The sequence below is a fragment of the Sapajus apella genome, unplaced genomic scaffold, assembly GCF_009761245.1.
Source record: "Sapajus apella isolate SASKATOON/1434 unplaced genomic scaffold, GSC_monkey_1.0 scaffold184, whole genome shotgun sequence".
Taxonomy (NCBI): Eukaryota; Metazoa; Chordata; class Mammalia; order Primates; family Cebidae; genus Sapajus; species Sapajus apella.
The window spans coordinates 877,442-899,867 of NW_022437124.1; the positions used below are offsets into that span (position 1 = coordinate 877,442).

Below are 22,426 nucleotides of genomic sequence, written 5' to 3' on the forward strand. Positions count from 1 at the left end.
TTTTTTGTATTTTTAGTAGAGACGGGGTTTCACCATGTTGACCAGGATGGTCTCGATCTCTTGACCTCGTGATCCACCTGCCTCGGCCTCCCAAAGTGCTGGGATTACAGGCGTGAGCCACCGCGCCCGGCGATTTTTAAAAATATTAAATGAAGTTCTTAATACAGGTATGAGGTGTGAAAATGTGAAGTTACTATGAAGAAAGGCGATGAAATAGGATTTTCTATATAAACAAGAGAAAGCTGGTTGCCGTGTTTTGGTAGTCTCTTCACTTTGCAAAGCAGTAGGTAGCCTTTTGTTGTGGTACGTTTGCAGCCGTAAAGCATGTGCTACTCTGGAGACAGTTACCATGTTGCATAGGCTGAGCGCTGGAATTGAATTTTAAAGAAATCATGAAGTAGATTAAAATAATGTATAATTTTTTGTGTCATAGTTTATCATGAGATTTGCAGGGAGAAAGAGTTGATGTGTTTGCCATCCAGTTTGCTGCTTCTTGCTGCCACATATAACTATTTTCTGAGTCTTGTGAACATTAAATGCATATAATGCAAATGCTGAATCAACTTCAGTGCTGCCTGCACACGAGAAACCTGTCTTGCATATCTGTTTCGTTATAGGATTTTGGTTCAACTTTTATGGTACTTTATTTGGACAACAGATCCTTTGTCTGTCTGTCTCTGTGACACTCTGCATGTGTGTGTGTGTGTGTGTGTGTGTTAGCAGGTGCCCTGTAACACATATGCTGATGGGGCTCCTTGCTCTCATTTAACTACAGGCAGAAAACAACTTCTGTAGAGTGGATTCTCCTCTCATTCAGTCTTTCTGTGCACAGTGTTAGCATAGATAAGAAACAGTTCCCACCTTCTGGAAATTTAGTTCCTACAACTCTATGTCATATGGAAATGAATAAACTTGTTTCATGAGACTCCTTTAGCTCCTGAAATCTCAGTTAAAAAAAGAAAAATGAGAACTGTAAAGAAGTGGAGCTACTTGAAAACGCTTCGCCGGACACGTCTGCAGGTCTGCTGTAGCTGCTGCCTCCGTTACTCTGATTGATTTCCCCTTAACCCTAGTGTGAATGTCCACTGTTGTTTTTCAGGTAAAACTAAGGCTCTGGTTTCCAAATCTACCATCAAGATTAATTTATTTTTTTCTGTAAGTGTAGACTGCCAGCTTCCTGTTTTTAACCCCACCAACTTCCAAAGGTTTTTGCCGTATTTTCTTCCTGCAGTTGAGTAGCTAAACGCTATCCTATTTATCGTCAAAAGAGTATGCCCTGTAGTTTTTGTGGAAACAAAGCAGAAGTGATCCTAGATGAGGTCAGACAAAAGTCCAGCTTTCTGTGTCCAAGGTTTACCTAATTGAGTTGAATAATGGCTGAGTCTACTTCTGACATCCTTGCTGTTTCTTTGCATAGTATCTTCTTCATTGTCTTGATGTAGACAGAATATAATGCCATTAAATGCCAGATGATGACACTGAACCAAGATGAACCATTCCTAATCACCAGATTCTGTAATATCACTTTAATTATATTGTCTTCTCAAACATGGTTACCCCCAAATTAAGGACTGTTACTAGAATAATGGTACTTAATCAGAGGTTCCTTTGAGTAAAATAGACAAAAATCATGGTACACTTGTAGATGTTGTGTATTTACACAGATTTTGAACAAGTTAATGACATCTGACGTGAATTAGGTAAACAGGCATACCTTGGAGATACTGTGGGTTTGGTTCCAGCCTATTGCAATAAAGTGAGTCAATAATTTTTTGGTTTCTCAGTGCATGTAAAGGTTATGTTTACTATACTGTAGTTTATGAAGTATGCACTAGCATTATGTCTAGAAGAATGTACGTACCTTAATTGAAAAATACTTTGTTGCTAAAAATGCTAACAATCATCTGAGCCTTCAGTGAATTGTAATGTTTTTTACTGGAGAAGGTTCTGCTTGCATTGATGCTGATGGGTGCTGTGACTGTCAGGGTGGTGGTAGCTAAAGGCTGGGGTGGCTGTGGCAATTTCTTAAAATAAGACAGCAGTGAGGTTTTCCACATCAGTTGACCCTTTCTTTCATGAGAGGTTTCTCAGTGACGTGCAGTGCGGTTTGATAGCATTTTACTCACAGTAGAACTTGTTTTGAAATTGGAGTCAGTTGTCTTCAGCCCTCCTGCTGCTTTATCAGGTAAGTTTATGAAATACTCTAAATCATTTGTTATGACTAAAGGGACCAAAAAAAAAAAGGCTGGGTACGGTGGTTCACGCCTCTAATCCCAGCACTTTGGGAGGCCGAGGCTAGTGGATCACCTGAGGTCAGGAGTTTGAGACCAGCCTGATTAACATGGAGAAACCTCATCTTTACTAAAAATACAAAATTAGCTGGGCATGGTGGTACATGCCTGTAATCCCAGCTACTTGGGAGGCTGAGGCAGGAGAATCACTTGAATCCGGGAGGTAAAGGTTGCAGTGAGCCCATCATCACTCCACTGCGCTCCAGCCTGGGCAACAAGAGCAAAACTCTGTCTCAAAAAGAAAAGGAAAAACAATCCTTTATTGTCATTTCAACCATGTTCACAATATCTTTACCAGAAGTAGATTCCATCTCAAGAAACCTCTTTCTTTGCTCATCCTTAATAAGCAATTTCTCATTTGTTAAAAGTTTTTTTTGTGTGAGTTTATAGCAATTCATTCACATCTTCAGGCTCTACTTTTACTTTGAATTCTCTTGCTATTTTCACCACATCTGCAGTTACTTCCTCCACTAAAGTCTTGAACCTTTCCAGGTCATCTGTGAGGTATGACCTTGCATATTTTTTGAAACTCCTGTTGATGTCAATATTTTGACCTCTTCCCATGAGCCGTGAATGTTCTCAATGGCATCTATAGTGGTGACTTTTTTTCTGAAGGTTTTCAATTTACTTTGTCCAGATGTATAGAGGAATCACTATCTATGGCTGCTTATATAGCCTTACAAAATATATTTCTTAATAATAAGACTTGAAAGTCAAATCTGTTCCTGGATCCATGGGCTATAGAATGGATATTATATTAGCAGCATGAAAACAACATTGATTTTTTTGTACTTCTCCATCAGAACTCTTGGATGACCAGGTGCATTCTTAATGAGCAGTAACATTTTGATAGGAATTTGTTTTTCTGAGGAGTAGGTCTCAACAGTGGGCTTAAAATATTCAGTAAACCATGCTGTAAACAGATCTGCTATCACCCAGGCTTTCTTGTTCTATTGTGGAGTGCAAGCAGAGAGATTTAGCATCATTCTTAAGAGCCTGGGGCTTTTGGAATGGTACAGGAGCATTGATGGGCCTTAACTTAGAGTCACCAGTTGCATTAGCTACTAACAAGAGAGGCAGCCTGTTCCATGAAGCTTTGAAGCCTGACATTGACTTTTCCTTCCTAGCTAAGAAAGTCCTAGATGGCATCTTCTTCCAATATGACGCTGTTTATCTACACAGAAAATCATTTGTTTAGTGTAGCCATCTTCATCAATGATCGTAGCTCTATCTTCTGGCTAACTTGCTTTAGCTTCTCCGTCTGCTTCATAGTTTACTTTTGTGTTATGGAGACAACTGTCCTTAAACCTCATGAGTCAACCTTTGGTAGCTTCCAACTTCAGCTTCCTCCCCTCTCTCAGCCTTCATAGAATTGAAGAGAGTTAAGGCCTTGTTCTGGATTAGGCTTTGGCATATGGAATGTAATGACTAGTTTGATTTTCCGTCCAGACCACTAAAACTTTCTACATCTCAGCAATAAAGCTGTTTCACTTTCTCATCATTCACGTCTTTGTGGGAGTAACACTTTTAACTTCCTTCAAGAACTTTATCTTTGCATTTGCAATTTTGCTGATTTTTTGTCGCAAAAGGCCTAACTTTCAGCCTGTCTCAGCTTTCCCTGTGTCTTCCTCACTAAGGTTAATTGTTTCCAGCTTTTGATTTAAAGTAAGAGATGTGTGACTCTTCCTTTCACTTGAACACTTAGAGGCCTTTGTGGGGTTATTAATTGGCCTGATTTCAATATTGTTGTATCTTAAGTAATAGGGAGCCTTGGTGAAAGAGAGAGAGAGACAGGAATGGCTGTCAGTGGAGGAGTGAGATCACACACACTTTTTTTTTTTTTTTGAGACGGAGTTTCGCTCTTGTTACCCAGGCCGGAGTGCAATGGCGTGATCTCGGCTCACCGCAACCTCTGCCTCCTGGGTTCAAGCAATTCTCCTGCCTCAACCTCCCGAGTAACTGGGACTACAGGCGCTCGCCACCATGCCCAGCTAATTTTTTGTATTTTTAGTAGAGACGGGGTTTCACCATGTTGACCAGGATGGTCTCCATCTCTTGACCTCATGATCTACCCGCCTCGGACTCCCAAAGTGCTGGGATTATAGGCATGAGCCACCGCGCCCGGCCGTTTTTTTTAAACACACACACTTTTAATTGGCGAAGTTTGGTGTCTTATGTGGGTGTTATTCATGGTACCCCAAAATACCTACAACAGTAATGTCAGAGATCATTGAGCACCTCACCAAAACAGATACAATAATAATGAAAAGGTTTGAGATATTGTGAGAATTACCAGAACGTGGCACAGATAAAGAAGTGGGCGCATGCTGTTTGAAAAATGGCACTGATAGACTTGCCCAACGCAAGGTTGCCACAAAGCTTCAACTGGCAAAAAATGCAGTACCTGAGGCACTCACAATACCTGTGAGTGTCATATAATAAAATGAGGTATGTCTGCACCTGATTATGCCTTAGTCATAAAACTCACAAAGATGAAGGAAGAATATTTTCCATGCTAACAGAATGTTTGTATTTAAATGATTTGGTATGAATTTGAGCTTTTCTCCAGGAGTAGAACAACCCAACCAGGCAGCCTTTCAGGCCCTCATATATTTTATCTGGAATCCATCCATTCAGTCAGAAAATGTAAATAACTGGGAACATTTTCTTCCACTGTCTACAAGGTGGTTGAAATTCCTAAGAATGACTGAGAGTATTGTATGTGGCAGAGTGCCTAAATCATTAAAGATGAAACTATATTCAATATGAGTTAATATATTTATTTGACCACTTTGTACCCAAAGTCCTGTCATGGTTCTGGGTGACTGATCCCCTGACACCATTCCTCAAGGCTCATGGCCTCTCCACCTCTACCCCATTTTATCAGTTGCCTTTGTAGCCACGTCCTTGACCTTGTCATCTCCTGGAACAGCTTCTTCCATGGTGAAAAAACAGCTTAGCCCTCCCCCTCTGACCACAGCATTTCACGTCCTCTCCTGTGGAAGGACCAGTATTTGGACTTTGTCAAGGCCTTCAGACTGGGGATGGCTTGGTTTTCTTCTGCCATCCCCATCCTGCCTTCCCTTCCATTCTTAACTGCTCAGCCCGCAGCATCCATGACTTCACCTAGGCCTTGTCAGTATCCTCTGCTCCTTCTGTCCCCACTGTTTTTCTGACATACTCACCTGGAAATCCTGCATCCTGCTGCTAGCCAGCTGCCCACTTCTCCATGTACATTTGGCCACTGATGGCTGCAGGAGAAAATCCCACAGCTATCTAGCTGTAAAACACCAAAAATTCATGACCTTCGCTCTCAGCTGGACTCTTAACAGTCTCAGAAAGTTCCTTTTTATTTCTCAAGCTGTGTTTTCTATTTCTCAATTTTGCAGAAAATTGAAAACAAATACCTACATGGGCAGACATTTGTTCACAGTGCCCGTCAAGTCATCACGTCTCCTTTGTTTACAGTCTGCGATGACTCCTCATTGCCCTGAGTATAAATCTAAATCCTTTTATTTGACCTTTGAGACTCATCATGGCCTGGAATTTTGCTTAGCTCCCCAGATTCTTCTGTTACTCCCCTCCTTATCACACATGATTTGCCAGCTGTTTTGAACCAGATTGGGTTTCTGGTAAGCGTGGGCTTTCTCATCTCTGGGGGTGTGCTGCTCCTTTATCTGAAACCCCTTCCTGGCCCCTAGCTCACACTTCCTCCCGCCATGCTTCACCTGATTATCTGTTTTTGCCCTCCTGTGGGTCTTAGCAAAGATGTATTTTATACTAAAGAGCATTTCCAAACTCTAAGTCCCACCCCGTCTCCTCAGCAGGGAAGAAGCTAGGCGCCACTTCTTTGCCCTTACTTCCACCCTGAACTCCCCTTGTGGTAGTTCTCTTCCACTAGCGCCTGGTGATTTGTCTATTTCTCACAATAGACTGCTAGCTTTGTGAGGGAAGGGGCAGCATCTGTGTTTAATCATGGTTGTATGCCTAGTACCTGGTTTTGGGTCTTGGCATTCTGTAGATCCTTCATAAAAATTTTTTGAGTGAATTAATGGATTGGTAAACTCTTCGTTAAATGATTACTATGTGATAACTCACGACAGTGTCAGTTAAGATATATTGACATTACCACACATGAGGGATTCTTCTTCTTTTTTTTTTTTTTTGAGACTGTCTCCCTCTGTCACCTAGGCTGTCGTGCAGTGGTGCGATCTCACTGCAGCCTCTGCCCCCCGTGCTCAAGCATTTCCCCCACCTCAGCCTCCAGCGTGGCTGGGATGACAGGCACATATCACCACACCTGGCTCCTTTTTGTAGTTTTTGTGTAGATGGTGTTTCGCCATGTTGCCCAGGCTGGCCTTAAATTCCTGGGCTCAAATAGTTGCATGCCTTGGCCTCCCAAAGTGCTGAGATTACAGGCTCAGTCCTGGGGGTTATTCTAATAACTTTATTAATACTATTTTTTTTTCTCACAGTAACCCTGTGGGATAGCATCTCAGAAACTGATAAGATCAGAAATGTGTCAGTTCCTGAATAAGGAAACCTTGGAATGGTTGGCTGTACTTTTTTTTTTTTTTTTTTTTTTTGTCTTTTTTTGAGATGAGGTTTTGCTCTTGCTACCCAGGCTGGAGTGTAATGGCACGATCTTGGCTCACTACAACCTCTGCCTCCCGGGTTCAATGGATTCTCCTGCCACAGCCTCCTGAGTAGCTGGGATTATAGGTGCCTGCTACCACGCCCAGCTAATTTTTTTTTATTTTTAGTAGAGACGGAGTTTCACTATGTTAGCCAGGCTGGTCTTGAACTCCTGACCTCAGGAGATCCATCCACCTCAGCCTCCCAAAGTGCTGGGATTACAGGCATGAGCCACTGTGCCCGGCTAGTTGGCTGTACTTTTAACCACTACTCTGTCTTGTCTCTGCATGTGTGGGCAAGAACTTTATTAGGTTCTGAGGAGGAGGATGGGAGTTGGAAGGAGTTGCACATGTTTCCTGCCTCAGAAGAACCATGGCCCAGGGGAAGAGACAGCAAAAGGAACAACCATTCCAATATGACTTGATCAGTTTCTTGATGGACATCTGTGCAGGGCACTATAGAAGGACAGAAGAGATTTTTACTTTAATTCTTTGTACATTATCATTATTAGCTTGTGTGTATAAGTAATTTATATTTGGTATACACATAAGCTGGAATATATTTTCAAACTACTGTAACAAAATCTAACACTACAAAACTATAAATGAAGACTATATTGCCAAATACCTGTCATCTACAAAGGAAAGTTAGAGATTTATTAAGTTTTCTAGATTTCTAGCTCTCTAGTACTCAAAAAATAAAATTATATTTACTGAAATTGAAGTGATACTCATCTTTGTTTTCAAAAAAGGAATGTGACAAAATATATTGATATCTGCAGTTGAAAAACGTGATTTGTGAAATGCGTTGTTGTTGATCTTTTAGGAGAATCATGAAAAAAGTCTCCATGGAGCCATCTGAGCGCCTGGCTAGCCTCCAGTCTCTGTGGGACAGCCAGACTGTGGCTGAGCAGGGCCCCTGTGGTGAGCATGCATTTTAAAACTGAAATGTGAATAGCTGGATGGGTATATCCCCCTGCCAGGAAGTTAAGTCTATTCCTAGTGTGCTACTGTAAAGGTGCAATTAGTTTCAAGGTGTAATTAGCAGTGCACAGACGTTAGATTGGTGGACAAAAGTCCTATATTTAAGCTGTATTGCATCCTGCTGTATACTTACTATAGAACAGGGTGGAGAATCTTTGCTGCTTTTCCCCCCCCGAAAAGGAAAAGGATAATCAGCATTGTGAACATCGGCCATATTTTAAGTTTGTAAATTTTAATTTAAAAATCATTTTGCCAAAAGCCTGTCAGTGTTTTTGTTGTATGTTTCAGGTGGATTTTCTCAGATGTATGCCTGTGTTTGTGACTGGCTTGGATTTTCATACAGGGAAGAAGTACAATGGGTAAGAATATCTGTGTGCATGTGTGTGAGCACATACACTCCTGGAGAATATTTGGCTGGCTTAGTTTTGTTTTCTTCCCCTTCATTTATTTTTTACTTAAAATCTTTATTTCTCAGATTACATAAAAACCTGCCATTGTCATTGTCTAATTCTGTCTCTCTTGCATCCTTGATCATCTGCATGGACTGATTACATGACTGAATTATATTTCAAATAGGATGTGGATACAATTTATCTTACCCAAGATACCAGGGAATTGAATTTACAAGATTTTAGTCATCTTGACCACAGGTAAGCCACTTCTTTCTTTCCTTTCTTCTAATCCTATTTTTTTTTTCAGAGCTGCAGTTCTTCGTTGGCACTTAAGGCTGTACATTATCTCCAAAGAATCATTTTATAAGAGAAATCAGGAGAATCTAAGAATCTCTGGATTTTGCCTTTTAAGTTACAGTTTCAAATGTGTTTATCACTGTGGATGACATGTAGAGGTGCATGTGTGTATCCAAACTCCAGAGTTCATAGTTAGAAAATGTGCTGAATTTTACCATAAAAACCATATAATTCTTAGTTTCTTATCTGGCCTACAAAAGTCTGTTTACCCTATCAATAAAATTTAGTATTATTTTACCTAATTGCCATTTAGAATGTTTTTTCAAGGATGAACTTGTATACCGAAATTCTAAGATATGACTTTTAGTTCAGAGTTTCTTTATGAATTGGACATTGGTAGGGTGTATATGTGTATGTTGGTGAAAATCAGTTTGCCAATATCTGCCTTGTGATAGTGCTAATAAAGTCATGAAACCCGTTCCAACTTATGAGAGAGACTTTTAGGTTTAAGATCTTGACTTGAATATATTTAGGGCTATGGCTTGTGAGACTCAGGCCTCAGAGAAAAGCTTCATTTGGTTCCCACACCTCTTAGCAAGAGTAGACCTGGCAAATTTATTTTGCTCTGTAACAAAGTCGAGTCTGGCCCTGTTCCAGAACGTCTGGTAATTTATCCTGGCCGATCTCAATCTCCTTAGCCCTGGATGTGCTGCTACTTATTGTAGGTAGGCAGGGATCATCCCTACTTAATCAACTTCAGCCCAATAAATCTTTTCTTTGATTGGAATTGAGAGAGAAATTTGGGATTCCAGCTATATCTTTTGTGCCATTTAGACAACTGGAATGTCACAGAGGATTGTTGTTGCCTATATGTCATCTCAGCACCAGCATCTTGCTTCCCAAAATATATTTTTGAATTATTTTATGAATTATTTTTTCACCCACCTGGCAGGAAGTCCAGAATTGCAGTGTAGTCTCTGAAGAGTTCTAGCCGTCTGAATCTTCCTCTTGTAGAGTAGCAAAAGAAAAAAGACAGACATTTGTTACCTGTCACGGCTGATCTCATCAGAAGTTTTTTTTAAGTACTTCAAAGCTGTTGAGCTCATAGGAGCAGATCAAAGTTTTCCAAAATTCAAATTTTTCCTTGAAGGATATAATTTTACGACTTTACTATTTGGAAAAAAAACCATGTTATCAAGTGAAGTGATATCTTGAAGTGATCAGATTGCTTCTTACATTTTAGAGGGTATGTCTACCAAATCCCAGATCTGAATAACTATACATTGTAATTTTTTCATGATAGTCCATTGAAAAAAAGAAGCTGGTTCTGCTTAAAAATGCAACTATCACACACTTTACATTGAGACAATGATCGCTTTGATATATAGAGGAACATACTTATCATTTTGAGGATACTTCTTATTTTGTTACACGGGATATTAAAATGTTTGTACTCAAGGGCTAAAATTTAATAAAATGAGTAACATTTACTGCTTCACCGAGAACATTCTAAAATGAAGTTGATGTTTGTTTAAAAAACTAGGAGCTTGTGTCAGTGAAGATTCCCGCCTTGGCTTGTGCTGAGGTGCCAGCAGTTTTCCCCACCATTGCTTTTATACCTTCCATCCAGAGGTTGACACGGTGAAAGATTGTTGTCGTGTTGTCAGGAAAACAATTTGAACCTGTGAACCTCCTGAATGAATCTCAGGGTCCCCTGAGGGTCCAAGAATCATCCTAGGAGAACATCTGGCCTATGGGAGTGAAGAGACTGTAGGGTAGTTAGAGGCATTGTTTTGGGTTTACTTTATTATGCCATAAAGATTTTTATACCATTGATAGCTATGTATAGGGTCAGTGCCACACTTTTCAGCTAATCCACCGTGTTTAATGTGGTCTCATCTACCAACTGACCCACCATGTTTAATTAATCTGTCAGCAAATGGAAACTATATTTAAATAAGCCACTAAATACAGTTACCTGAAATGTGTAGCATGGTATTCAAAAATGAGAAATTTGTCAAACCTTTTAGAATTTTTCTAAAAGGATTTACTAATTCCTTGGTTGGAGAATTCTCGGTTCATCAGTAAAGACTGCATTAGTGGAGTAGACCCAAATCATCTACTTTTCTTGCTTAATTAAGGAGCTAGAAGGACATTTGCCATTATTGAGACTCTAGATGAAGATTTGAAAAACTTTTTTTTTTTTGTCAAGGACCAGATAGTAACTATTTTAGACTTCATGAGCCAGACAGTGGCTTTTGCAGTTATACAGTTCCACTGTGGTAGCTTGAAAGCAGGCCTAGGCAATACATGAATGATTAGTGCTGCGTTCCAATAAAACTTTATTTGCACAAATAGGTGTTGTGGGCTGCAGTTTGCTGATAACTGCTCTAGATCAGCCGCCTCTAATGTAGAATGTATATACCCAAAGAAAAATCCAAGATGGGCTACAAAAAAGTAGTAGAACTTTATATTTATTATTGACTCATTTTAATATTTCTCCTTGTTTTATAATGTGTGTATAAATATTGCTATTGTAGTCTTTGCAATGCAATAACTATTAAATAATGGTACTCAAAAAATCTTTTTACCGCTTTTTACTCGTCTTACTACTAAAATTAGAGCCAGGTTGTATATAAAGACAGTGTTCTCAGTCCTTTTAGATGGGCTTTATTGATAGAATTTTGCTAATTAAGTTAAACTTTATTGTCTGAATATTTCTATGTAGTAGAAGCTTGAATATGCTAATGCATGAAGGAATCAGTCGGCACTGAAATAGTATAGTTGTCTGGTAGGGTTCATTGTGGCATAACTTGATGTGAGGTGTGGGTCATTCTCCTACCTCTGCTGGTATTTTTCTCATTGAGTTTGAGTTATGGAGAGGAGGAGTTAGACAATTTGGAGGTGTCAGAGAAGACATTAAATGGACTGTGTGTTGGGCTGGAGTTCGTTAGCAAATATGGGCAATCATTGTCACATGTATACCTGAATTTTCCCATGATGACAGTTGGTTCCTGTGTTCCGTGTTTGCACATATTTGACCATATGTTCTCTATTTGAACATAATTCAGATACAAGCAAGCAAACTTGTTTGTGATTTTTATTTATTTATTTTATAGTCTCAGATGGTTATACTTTTTATTTCAATGATATTTGTCAATTATATTTTATTAGAGTTTTTGTGGGGTTTTTTTGTGATTTTTATTTATTTTTTATTTTTATTTTTATTTTTATTTTTATTTTTTTGAATCGGAGTTTCGCTCTTGTTACCCAGGCTGGAGTGCAATGGTGCGATCTCGGCTCACCGCAACCTCCGCCTCCCGGGTTCAGGCAATTCTCCTGCCCCAGCCTCCTGAGTTGCTGGGATTACAGGCACGCGCCACCATGCCCAGCTAATTTTTTGTATTTTTAGTAGAGACGGGGTTTCACCATCTTGACCAGGATGGTCTCGATCTCTTGACCTCGTGATCCACCCGCCTCGGCCTCCCACAGTGCTGGGATTACAGGCTTGAGCCACCGCGCCTCTGCACGCACTTGTATGTAGAGATGTGTGAAGTTCATATTATCGCTAGACTTCTTTCCAGAAAGCTGTATCTGTTTCATAGAGTCAGTAAGAAAGCTCTCCTGATTGGAAAACTTCATTTTTTCATGCCACTTTTTCTCGCCATTATATTTAGTCTTCATACTTAGAAACATCCATTTGTAACAGTCCTTAAAAGCATTAGTTAGTGCTTCTGGAAAGGAGGTTCAGTGAGGGCTAGGCTGTGTATGTCTGGCTCATGCTGTGTGATGTGATACTCTAGAGTCAAACCATTGTCCAAGAATGAAGGGTGTTTAAGGGACAGTGATCTGCTCTAGTGGAGCAAATCAGAAACCTGGAAGGGAGAGAGGATTGTTTCTAGAAAGCCATCAGATTACTCAAATGTTTTCTACCACCATGCTCAGGTTGGCAGTTACAGCTTTAATGTCGTTCTTAACCCCATCTTGCTTCAAGCCATGGCTAAATTCTGTGTGGATTCTTATACAGCTCCATTTGTTTCTTTTAGTTTACTTATCCGGGTCATTATGTTCCTCTGCCTAGAGGTTTGTAACTACCATTTTCCCAGGACCAGTTCAGATTCATGGTGGGGGATTTGAGTCATGGGAGAGGCACCGTTGTTAATGTTACAGGTCTAAGAGGAAATATGGCCTTGGCAGCTTGCTCATCTGAGAGCACACAGATGGAGCAACCAGCTGTTTGTGTGGGACCCCCATCACCACATGTGGGACATAGTTTTAGAAGGCGCAGGAGTGGTGACAGGGCAGTGCCTTGGTCAGTGTTCTATCACCAAGAGCCCCTATTACTGTCCTCACCTCTCTGATTTGCCCAGGATCTGCTCTTCTTCAGACATAGGCCGAGTGTTAGGACACTGTGTCCTTATATCATGTGATCTGTAGTCTCTGGAGCCGAAGGATGGAGAGGCACCTGCATCGTCCTGTCCTGGGGCTGCTTTATCATATACCCAGCATGCTGTTCTCTTTTCATGGTGAACTTGGCTTCCTATTTCCATGTATCTTGCTACCTTGCTAAAACCTATAAGATCTATCTAGGTGCTTGAAGGTAATTTATAAGCAATTTGAAGGTTGTGATGATGTTTTCTTATTTACTATGGTTCTATCAGAACGGAATCTAGGACCAGTCTCACTGTTACTGCTGAGTAAGCGTTCAGAAGTAAGAATGACAGTGATCATGCTACATCTAGCCAGTTAGTCTCTGGAGGGCAGTAATTAGGAAGTTCTTGGAAAAATGCCCACTCCAGTTGTTATTTATAAAATGTCTAGTTGGCATTTTATTTAAGTATATTCTTTCCATTCTGTTTTGGGTTATCAGTGGGCCAAAAACAAAAAAGAAAGCACAGATTGAAAATTTGTTAGAAATTTTTCATGGATTTCTCAAAGGTCTATGAACTGACATGTTAAAAAAAATTTAACTACACTGTAATTTGGAGTGGTAGGGAATTATGAAGGTAGAGGTAATGGTGCCAAGAAAAAGAAAATATATAGCTTTAACTACATCAATTTCTCTTGTACCTGCAAGATTTTTAAGAGGAGCTAATCTCATCAATTCTTCGTAGACTCAATGACATGCATCATTGAGCTTCAACTTGGCTCATAAGAGTCCAGGCAGCAGATTCATGCTTTTGTGTTGCCATATTTCTTATTGATCAAGGTGACATTCTTGGGTGTGATACTATCAGGAAAGAGTTGTGAGTGTGGGTTATGTTTGGCAAGGTTATCCTAAGGACACTGCTGTCATTCTTTTTAGTCAAAGCTCCGTTTATTTATTCCGTGTCTCATCTTAAAAAGCATTGCTCTTTGGAGGGTGGAATGAGGTGTGAACAGCATTGGTTTCTATTTCGATTCCTGAATTTGTCTCAATAGTTCTGTAGAACAACGGTCCTCAACCTGATGAACTCTGTGGGATGAATAAGATGATGATATGTTGGGGATGTGATGCTAATGGTAGAACTTGTTTTTTGTCTGTTTTTTTTTTCTCATTTTTATTTGTGAGTGTGTGTATGTTTTATACTGTGCTTAATATTAAGCTGTAGTGTTATAATACATGTATATGACCTATAGATTAACACATTTTTTTAGAGAGGGGAATACTCGAAATTCTTTGCTTTTGGGAATGAATGATCAAAAAATGTAGAGACCACTCATCTAGACCTCTAGGAATGTCCTCGTCTGCAAACTGTTTTAGGTGTTTACATCCTTCGTAGGGTCGGTGAGTGGTTGCACCAATAATTTAATAATATACAAGACATGTCTCTATGTAAGTTAGGATGGCAGGAAGGGATAGCTAATTTGTGGCATTCTTAACTTTTTAAAGCTCTCCAAATCCCATTTTCAAAATAGATGGAATGGAGAAAAGTCTAAATTATTCCCAGAAAGACTATCAAATGAATACATCCTGAAATGACAGTGCTGGGCTCTGAGTTTTACCAGCCTTTCCACAGGCGTGCATAATCCATTGTGTGCATGTGTGGAACATGAAGAGTGGCAGGGCTGCATTCTTGCATTAAAACACCTCCTTTGAGCCCGTAAATGTTTGTAAGATTTATTAGGGGGAAATCTTCACTCTGTGATATGTGGATATGCTAAAAATAATCGTGGTGTTCATTGAATTACTGCTCTCTCTCTCTGTGTGCTTTTCTCACATTGCAGGTTGTGGGGCTTGCTAGATGTACTTCAAATTCATCAGTATTTTTGTTCTTTAACACTTTCCTGGTGTATTTAACACTGTCTATTTAAAAGTCACAGTGTTTTTAAAATTTCAGGGAGATGGCAGGCAGGAGAAAGGTACTAAGGATAGAAATTTGGACTGATAATAACTAGGAAAAGTAAATTCTTATAAAGTCAGGCATTTCAGAAAGATGGGATCAGAACTAGGTTATCTAGGTTTAATAGGTTATTTAGAAACTAAAGTAGCAAAGAATTTGGCAAGAGATCTAGACTCTCAATCCCTTGACAACTTCTTTGTTTTTGCATTTTAACTTTTTATTATAAAATAGCCCCCATGTATTAGCAGTTTATTTTTGATGTTCAAAAAAAAGAGGACTGTACAATTGTCGCTTCAGAATGCATCTTAATACTCTTCTAGAAACACAAAAAATTAGCTGGGCATGGTGGCACATGCCTGTAATCCCAGCTACTCTGAAGGCTGAGGTAGGAGAGTTGCTTGAACTCGGAAGGTGGAGGTTGCAGTGAGCCGAGATTGTGCCGCTGTACTCCAGGCCGGGTGACAGATCAAGACCCTGTCTGAAAAAAAAGCTGGGCACAGTGGCACGTGCCTGTAGTCCCAGCTACTCGGGAGGCTGAGGTGGGAGGATTGCTTGAGCCCCGGAGTTTTGGGCTATAGTGCACTTATGCCATTGGGTGTCCGCACTAAGTTTGGCATCAACATGGTGACCTCCCGGGAGCAGGGTACCACCAGGTTGCCTAAGGAGGGGTGAACCGGCCCAGGTTGGAAACTGAGCAGGTCAAAACTCCAGTGCCAATCAGTAGTGGGATCGCACCTGTGAATAGCCACTGCACTCCAGCCTGGGCAACATAGCGAGACCCCATCTCTTAAAAAAAAAAAGATATGTAAAAACTAGAAACCAAATGATTGGTTAATTGTGATGGTGATCTGAAAATCTGTGGGTATACTATACATCCTGGGTTCCTCTGCAGAGTATGAAGACTCTTTTGATGGTGAGGGAGGCATGTTAGTCACTAGTGAGATGATAGCACAGTGGTTAAGACACGGGATCATGAGTCACACTGGCTGGGACTGAATCCTGGCTCTGCCTCAGCTAGCCTTGTAACTGTGCATGTATCAGACTTCCCTGTATCTTCCCAGTGTTCATCTGTAAAATGGGGTTAATAATTATATGTGTCTTCTGGGGTAATTATGAAGACTATATGGATAAATATATTTAAAGCACTTTGTGTTAATACATAAAAATGTTCAAGTAATTGCTTGCTATTTTCATATCCTAAAAGGTTTTCCCTTTTTTTAAATGAACAATATCTAATGTGACAAATTTTCTTAATTGAAAAAAAAAAATTGGCCAGGCGTGGTGGCTCATGCCTGTGATCCTAGCACTTTGGGAGGTCGAGGTGGGTGGATCACCTGAGGTCAGGAGTTCAAGACCAGCCTGGCCATCATGGTGAAACCCCATCTTCAAAAAATTAACTAATTAATTAATTAAATTAAATAAAAAATTAAAATAAAAAAACCCCAATATAAAAAAAAATTTTGAATTTCCAAAAACTAGTTTATGGTTCTTTTCTGTGATGCTCTTATTTTATTAGTTTTATGATGACATTTTCTTCTGGAAAGATATAAGAGGAAAATCTTGATTCTTTTGAGTTTTAAAGGAAGGTTTCGATTATTCTGAAGTGTCAACTGACATGATAAATAAGGATCTCAACTTTTTCTTTTTGTTTTTTAAAGACAGGGTCTTGTATCACCCAGCTGGAGTGCAGTACCTCGATCACTGCTCACTGCAGCACTGACCTCCTGGGCTCAGTTGACTTCCTACTTCATCCTCCTCAGTAGCTGGGACTACAGGCATGCACCACCATGCCTGGCTAATTTTTATTTTTTTAGTTTTTTAACATTTATGATTTATTTGTAAAGGTTGGATTTCACCGTGTTGCCCAGGCTGGTCTTGAAAACTCCTGTGTGAAAGCTATCCACCTGCCTCCACTCCCCAAGGTTCTGGGGTTACGGGTGTAAGCCACCACACCTGACCTGGATCCCAACATTTCTTATACTCCCCAACCAGTAATTCGTTTAACAACAAAACCGAAAAAGCTCTATGTGTAGTAAATCTATATCAGGAAAAAGGTTAGTGAATATTAATTGTCTCATCTCTCTTCAGTATCTTGTGAGAAACTGCGCCACGTGGCTCTAAAAGATGTTAATACTGGATCTTACTTCTTGGGGTTTGTAGTCTTAAGATGTTTTTGCCACCATTTTAAGGAAATGGTAGAAGTAATGTTTGGAAATGTACAGGAGAATGCTATATTGCCTTGTTGCCAGGACTCAGGAGAGGGCACCCTCAAGTGTTACAACTCCTTTTAAGGCTGACTTGACTTTTCAGATCAAAAGTTATATTATAATTAGGAGTTTCTTAGGCTGTCAAAGCAAAACACAGTGGGGGATGCACAATAAATGTCAAGGACTGAAGATGGTGAAAAGCTGTTACAACGACAATGGCTGATGTTTGGAAACCCTTCATCTTATGTCAGTTAACTGCATCAGCACTTAGTGAAAACATGAGGAAGGGTCAGTCCTGCCATAAACCCCATCAGGGAAAATCAGGTAGCCCTTTGCAGTGAGTTGGTATCAGCACAGCAGTAGGGACGTCCATGCAAATGTCAGATTAAATATTTACTCATGATCTGCTTATGTGCTCACTTATTACTGTGTCCTAAGAAAGCCATCCAGGAAAATGAACTCTCAGATGTGAGATTAGTTACATACTGTCTTGTGTATTTTGTAATTTCTGTTAAAACGAGACCTCATCAGAGTCTTGATTATTACTGGCTCCATAATTTATTTTATGCAAACTTGTTTGTTCCATGCAGGCCTGAGTTTCCTTGATCCTTGGAATTCATGTTTGTTCTGGCTGTGATGGTGGCTTGATGCCCAGAGAATAATGAATTCTAGGGGTCCTGATTGTCACTCTAGACTAGACCTTGCCTCTTACATAAAGCATTTGCTGAAGTACTTCCTGAGCACTTGGTCTTACAGTGCAAGCCCCTCATTCTCAGCATATTGCAACCAGACTGAGAAGTATTAAGCATCGGAGAAACTAAGGTTTTACATGTTGGTACTTGTAGCTGTAATTTATTACTTTTGTTTCTATTTCAATACCCAAGGTGTGAACATTCCATAATTTATCCATTCTACCGAATGTTGGTGAGACATTTTGGTTAGTGAATTGTCTGTTATCTGTAATGCTGCTAAGGCCATCCTTGTACCTGTCTCCTTAGAGAAAATTGTGCAGATAGGTCCCAGGATGCAAATCACTGTAAATTTAACCACTATGTTCACCATTTAACACAAGAAATAGGCTACTGCCTCAACTTAAAAGACTTAGCATATATCAGTTTTCGATCACGGTTCCCTCCTTCTCCGCCTTCACCACCCAGTTATAATAATGATACCAGTAATTGTTTTGCTCCTTTATAGTTTCATCACAAAAGTATGCCTATTTTGATTGGCATTGCATTACAGCTATAAATCATTTTGGAAAGAATTCTTTTGCCTTGGCCCTCGTTCTAACCTCGGAACCCACCTTCTGCCTTAACTCCTCCCATGTGTCTGATACATCGTGTCTGCATTGCAGAGACTGTTTCCCTGCCTCTGATACTTCCCACTGATATTGCAGAAATTAACTTTCTGGAACATTTCTGTTTAAAAGCTTTCTATGACTATGTTGCATGCATCCTGTCATGCTCCCTAACTGTAGCTTTCAGGTCTTATTTCTAGGTGCTAAGTGTTGTGGTTATCTATTGCTATGTAACAAAGTACCTCAAACCTAATGGTCATAGCAAGAACAGTCAGGAGACACATGAAGGCTTCCTCATTCATGTGTCTGGTGCGTGATGCTGGCTGTCTGCTGAGAATGTGGCCTGGACTTCCTCCCAGCAAGGCAGTGCTGGGTTCCATGGGTGAGCTTGCCGTGAGAGAGAGCTGGATAGAAGCTGTATTCCCTTTTCTAATCTCGCCCTGACAGTCCTGTAGTTTGAAGGCCATCTGTGTTGTTTTTAGTTTCTGGTAATCATGAATGTAGCTCTTAAAAATAAATAATTATCTACATTTTTATGTGAACATAAATTTTGATTTTTCTTGGGTGATTTCCTAGAAGTGGGATTGCTGGGTCAGATGTCAGGTGCCTGTTAAACCTAGTAAGATGCTGTCAACCTGTTTTCTACACTGAATGTATCATTTTGCATTCTCATCGGCCACATTTGAGAGTTGCTCTGTGTCCTTATCAGCACTTGGTATTGCCAGTTTTTTTCCTCTTTTTTAAACCATGCATCTCTGTTTGATATTTCCCTAATGCATTTTTCTTATGGCTAATAATTCTGTAGCATCCTTTCCTGTGCTTGTTTGCTATGCATACATTTTATTTAGTGAAGTGTCTGTTTAGATCTTTTGCTTATTTAAAAAAATTGGGGTGATTTTTAATTTTTGAAAGTTCTTTATGCATTTTGGATATAATTTGTTTTTCAGAAATGGAATTTGTAAATATTTTCTGTCAGAATGTGGCTTGTCTTTTCCTTAACATCTTTTGTGGATCAAAAGATTTTAATTTTGAATAAAGGCCAGTTCATCAATTTTTTTCTTTTCCTATCGTGCTCCTCGGAGACCTAAAAACTCTTAGACTAAGCCATACCTCACTCTGTTGCCCATTTCTTCTGCTTAGAACATGTGCCTCATCCCACTCCCTCATCTCTGAGGGCTCAGTAACATCTTCTTTCACAACTTACTTGTCTTGATTAGCACCCCTTTTGTATGCACCCATAGTATTTTGTATTCCCCCACATCGCTGGGGCTCGTTTCACCGTATTATAGCTGTTTTTCCTTCCTGAGCCTCCTGCTAGGCTGTGCCAGTTCATCAGTCTTACAGGGCGGTGGGTGACCATTTTCTGTGTTCATTTTTGCATCAGGCCCAGTGATTGATGCAGGACGGTTGGCATTTGTTGAACATAAGAATGGATGGAATTGCTGGATATGCTCAGGTTCTCATGCCATTGTACATGCTATTCCAAATTTCTTAAAGTACTCTGTTCCTGTCTTCCCGGCTGTTTGTTCCCCTCTGATCTTTTAAGCGGGTGAACCATTTCCCCATTTACTCCAGGCTGAATTACTTGCTGTCCTACTGTGCTCTTAGGGCTTTTTGTTTGTTTGTTTTTTCAACATTCCCCCCACTGTACAACAGATGGTTGAGTAGGGGTTTTTCTTTATCACTGGAGTGCGGAAGAAGAACAAGAGCTACACTTTTTTCATCTCTTAGCTCTCAGAACCTAATAACCTTGCCTAGTACTAAGGACTAAATAAATATTTACTGAGTATGATATGCGATTGTCTCCTTCTAGTTGTTTTTTAACATTACAAAGCCCATGCATTAACATGCTTTAGAGAAACAGGGTAGGCAAACCATGCCAATATGCTTAGTCTCCATCGTCCTCATGAATACTTTTTTCTAGAGCAAAATGTTGTTTATGTCATTTGTAGAATATTTAATTTTGTAAAATGGATTATCAATATGCATCACAGAAAAATTTAAAAACTAAGAATTTTGTTAGAAGAAATTAATGTCGCCTTGAATGCTAGCACAGTATCCTTATCACATTTGGCTATATTTCTTTCTTTTCTTAAAAAAAAGTGCTTATTTGCTAGCATTTATATCTTATTTTATGTGTAGACTTTATTACAGTTATTGATTATATCACACAAATGTACACTTTAGAATGCTGTATGTCTTAAAAACGTAACATTGTACCATAAGCATTTTTGATGTTAAGTATTGTATGTAGAGATGATGCTGTTTTACCCATTCATTCATGTAAAACCTGTTTCTATAAAATGATGTGCCTTTAAGTTCCTGAAAATGACTTCATCTATGACAAAAGCCAGTTATACTTCAAACTAGATCATGTGACAGAACAGAATACACAAGAAAGAGGTTCTGAGGTGTGGTCACTCCTTGACATTAAATCCACAAAAAAGATGAGATGAGACTGCTTTGCCATAGTTCTGAATGTTGAAATATGCAAGAGAACTCTCAGCGTGGGCTTTGGGGGCACTCTGTAATAACACGGAATTCACCCGTAGAGAAGCTACAGCCTGCAATTAGGCAGTAGGGGGAGATGCAGGGAGCTGTCGTGAGCACAGAGCCTGTGGTCAGTGGAGGGACGAAGAGAGCGAAGACTGTAAAACAACTGTTGAAAGAGTTGTTGTTCTCCTTTTTAATCTAAAACTTAAAAAAAGTCAAACTTAGGGAAAGTTAGTAAAGAGGCTTGTCAGTAGAAAACCTGGGATGTGGAAACACGTGACTGAATCTGCCTGTTTCTCTGGATTTTTTTTTTCCTGTTAACCTGTGGGAACTCATCTTTTGAAAGCGTGTCTGTTGAAACTGCACACGTGGTGCCTCAGAGCCAGGGTTCTGACTGTCGTTCTGTCCCTTTGGCCTAGTTTCACTTTATTTTCTGAGCATCTGCTCCTTCATCTATAAGATGTAAACAACAGTATCTCCTGGGGTTGTTTTGAGATTTAAATGAGCCGGTCTATGCGGAGTGCCAAGCCTAGGACCATCACCCACAGCTATGAGATAGTATTGCATCTCAGACCTCTTTCCACCTTCTGCCTTTCTTTTCTATTTCAGTAAAAATTTGAGTATCTGCCACTTGTCCCGCACTGATACGGCCTCACTAAAGCTAAAAAACTGAAGTAGACAAAGTCTTGATTTTCAAAGAACTCAACAGTTGAGGGTGGTAGGGGACTGATGCTTAAAGCAACAAACGATAAGATAAAATAAGTGCTAAATAGAAGAGGTGGGGTTGGACCAGGGGAGGACTTAAGGAGGTGAGGCTGTGTGATAGTGGCATTTAAGGACACATAGATTTTCATTACTGAACAGAGCAGTAAAAGATTACTCTGAATGTGAAATTGCACAATCATGTTAGATGAGTAACGAGTTGTCAGCTTTTTGTCTTGAGCATGGGATGAGTTGTGGGAGCTTAGGCTGCAAAATTGGAATGGAGGCAGATCTTTCATGCAGATAGCTTCACTCCATGGTCAGCGAGCTGATATGAAGCCTAAGACAAAAATGCACCTGGGCTATCTTATGGATGTAACCACTACTAGAGCTAATAAAAACATGACCAAATGGTTGCAAAATACTTGCTAAGCATTGGGAATCCATCCAGTGCCACTTACTGTCAGGGTGGGCAGTACCTTGCTTGCAATATGAACTCCTCTGACTAGAGAGTACTATATGAGATAATTCATGGTTGAAGAATTTAGGAAGGAGGCCAGGCACTGTGGCTTACACCTATAATCCCAGCACTTTGCGGGAGCCGAGGTGGGTGGATGCTTTGAACCTGAGAGTTTGAGGCCAGCCTGGGCAACATGGTGAAACCCCATCTATACAAAAATTAGCCAGGTGTAATGGCATGGGCCTGTAGTCCCAGCTACTTGGGAGGCTGAGATGGGAGAATCACCTAAGCGTGGGAAGTCAAGGCTACAGTGAGCCATGATCCAGTCACTGCACTCCACCCTGGG

General features: G+C 40.0%; 1 protein-coding gene across 14 annotated transcripts in view; it reads left to right on the top strand.

Moving 5' to 3' along the window:
• The window catches only part of CARMIL1 (capping protein regulator and myosin 1 linker 1), a 346,698-nt gene that overhangs the window by 166,077 nt on the left and 158,195 nt on the right, over positions 1-22,426 (top strand). For all 14 annotated transcript variants that reach the window (XM_032268645.1, XM_032268646.1, XM_032268650.1 and 11 more), the window contains 3 exons: positions 7,752-7,849; positions 8,198-8,268; positions 8,486-8,559. In XM_032268645.1, coding sequence (XP_032124536.1) covers positions 7,752-7,849; positions 8,198-8,268; positions 8,486-8,559 — 243 coding nt within the window. The remainder of the gene's footprint in view (positions 1-7,751; positions 7,850-8,197; positions 8,269-8,485; positions 8,560-22,426) is intronic.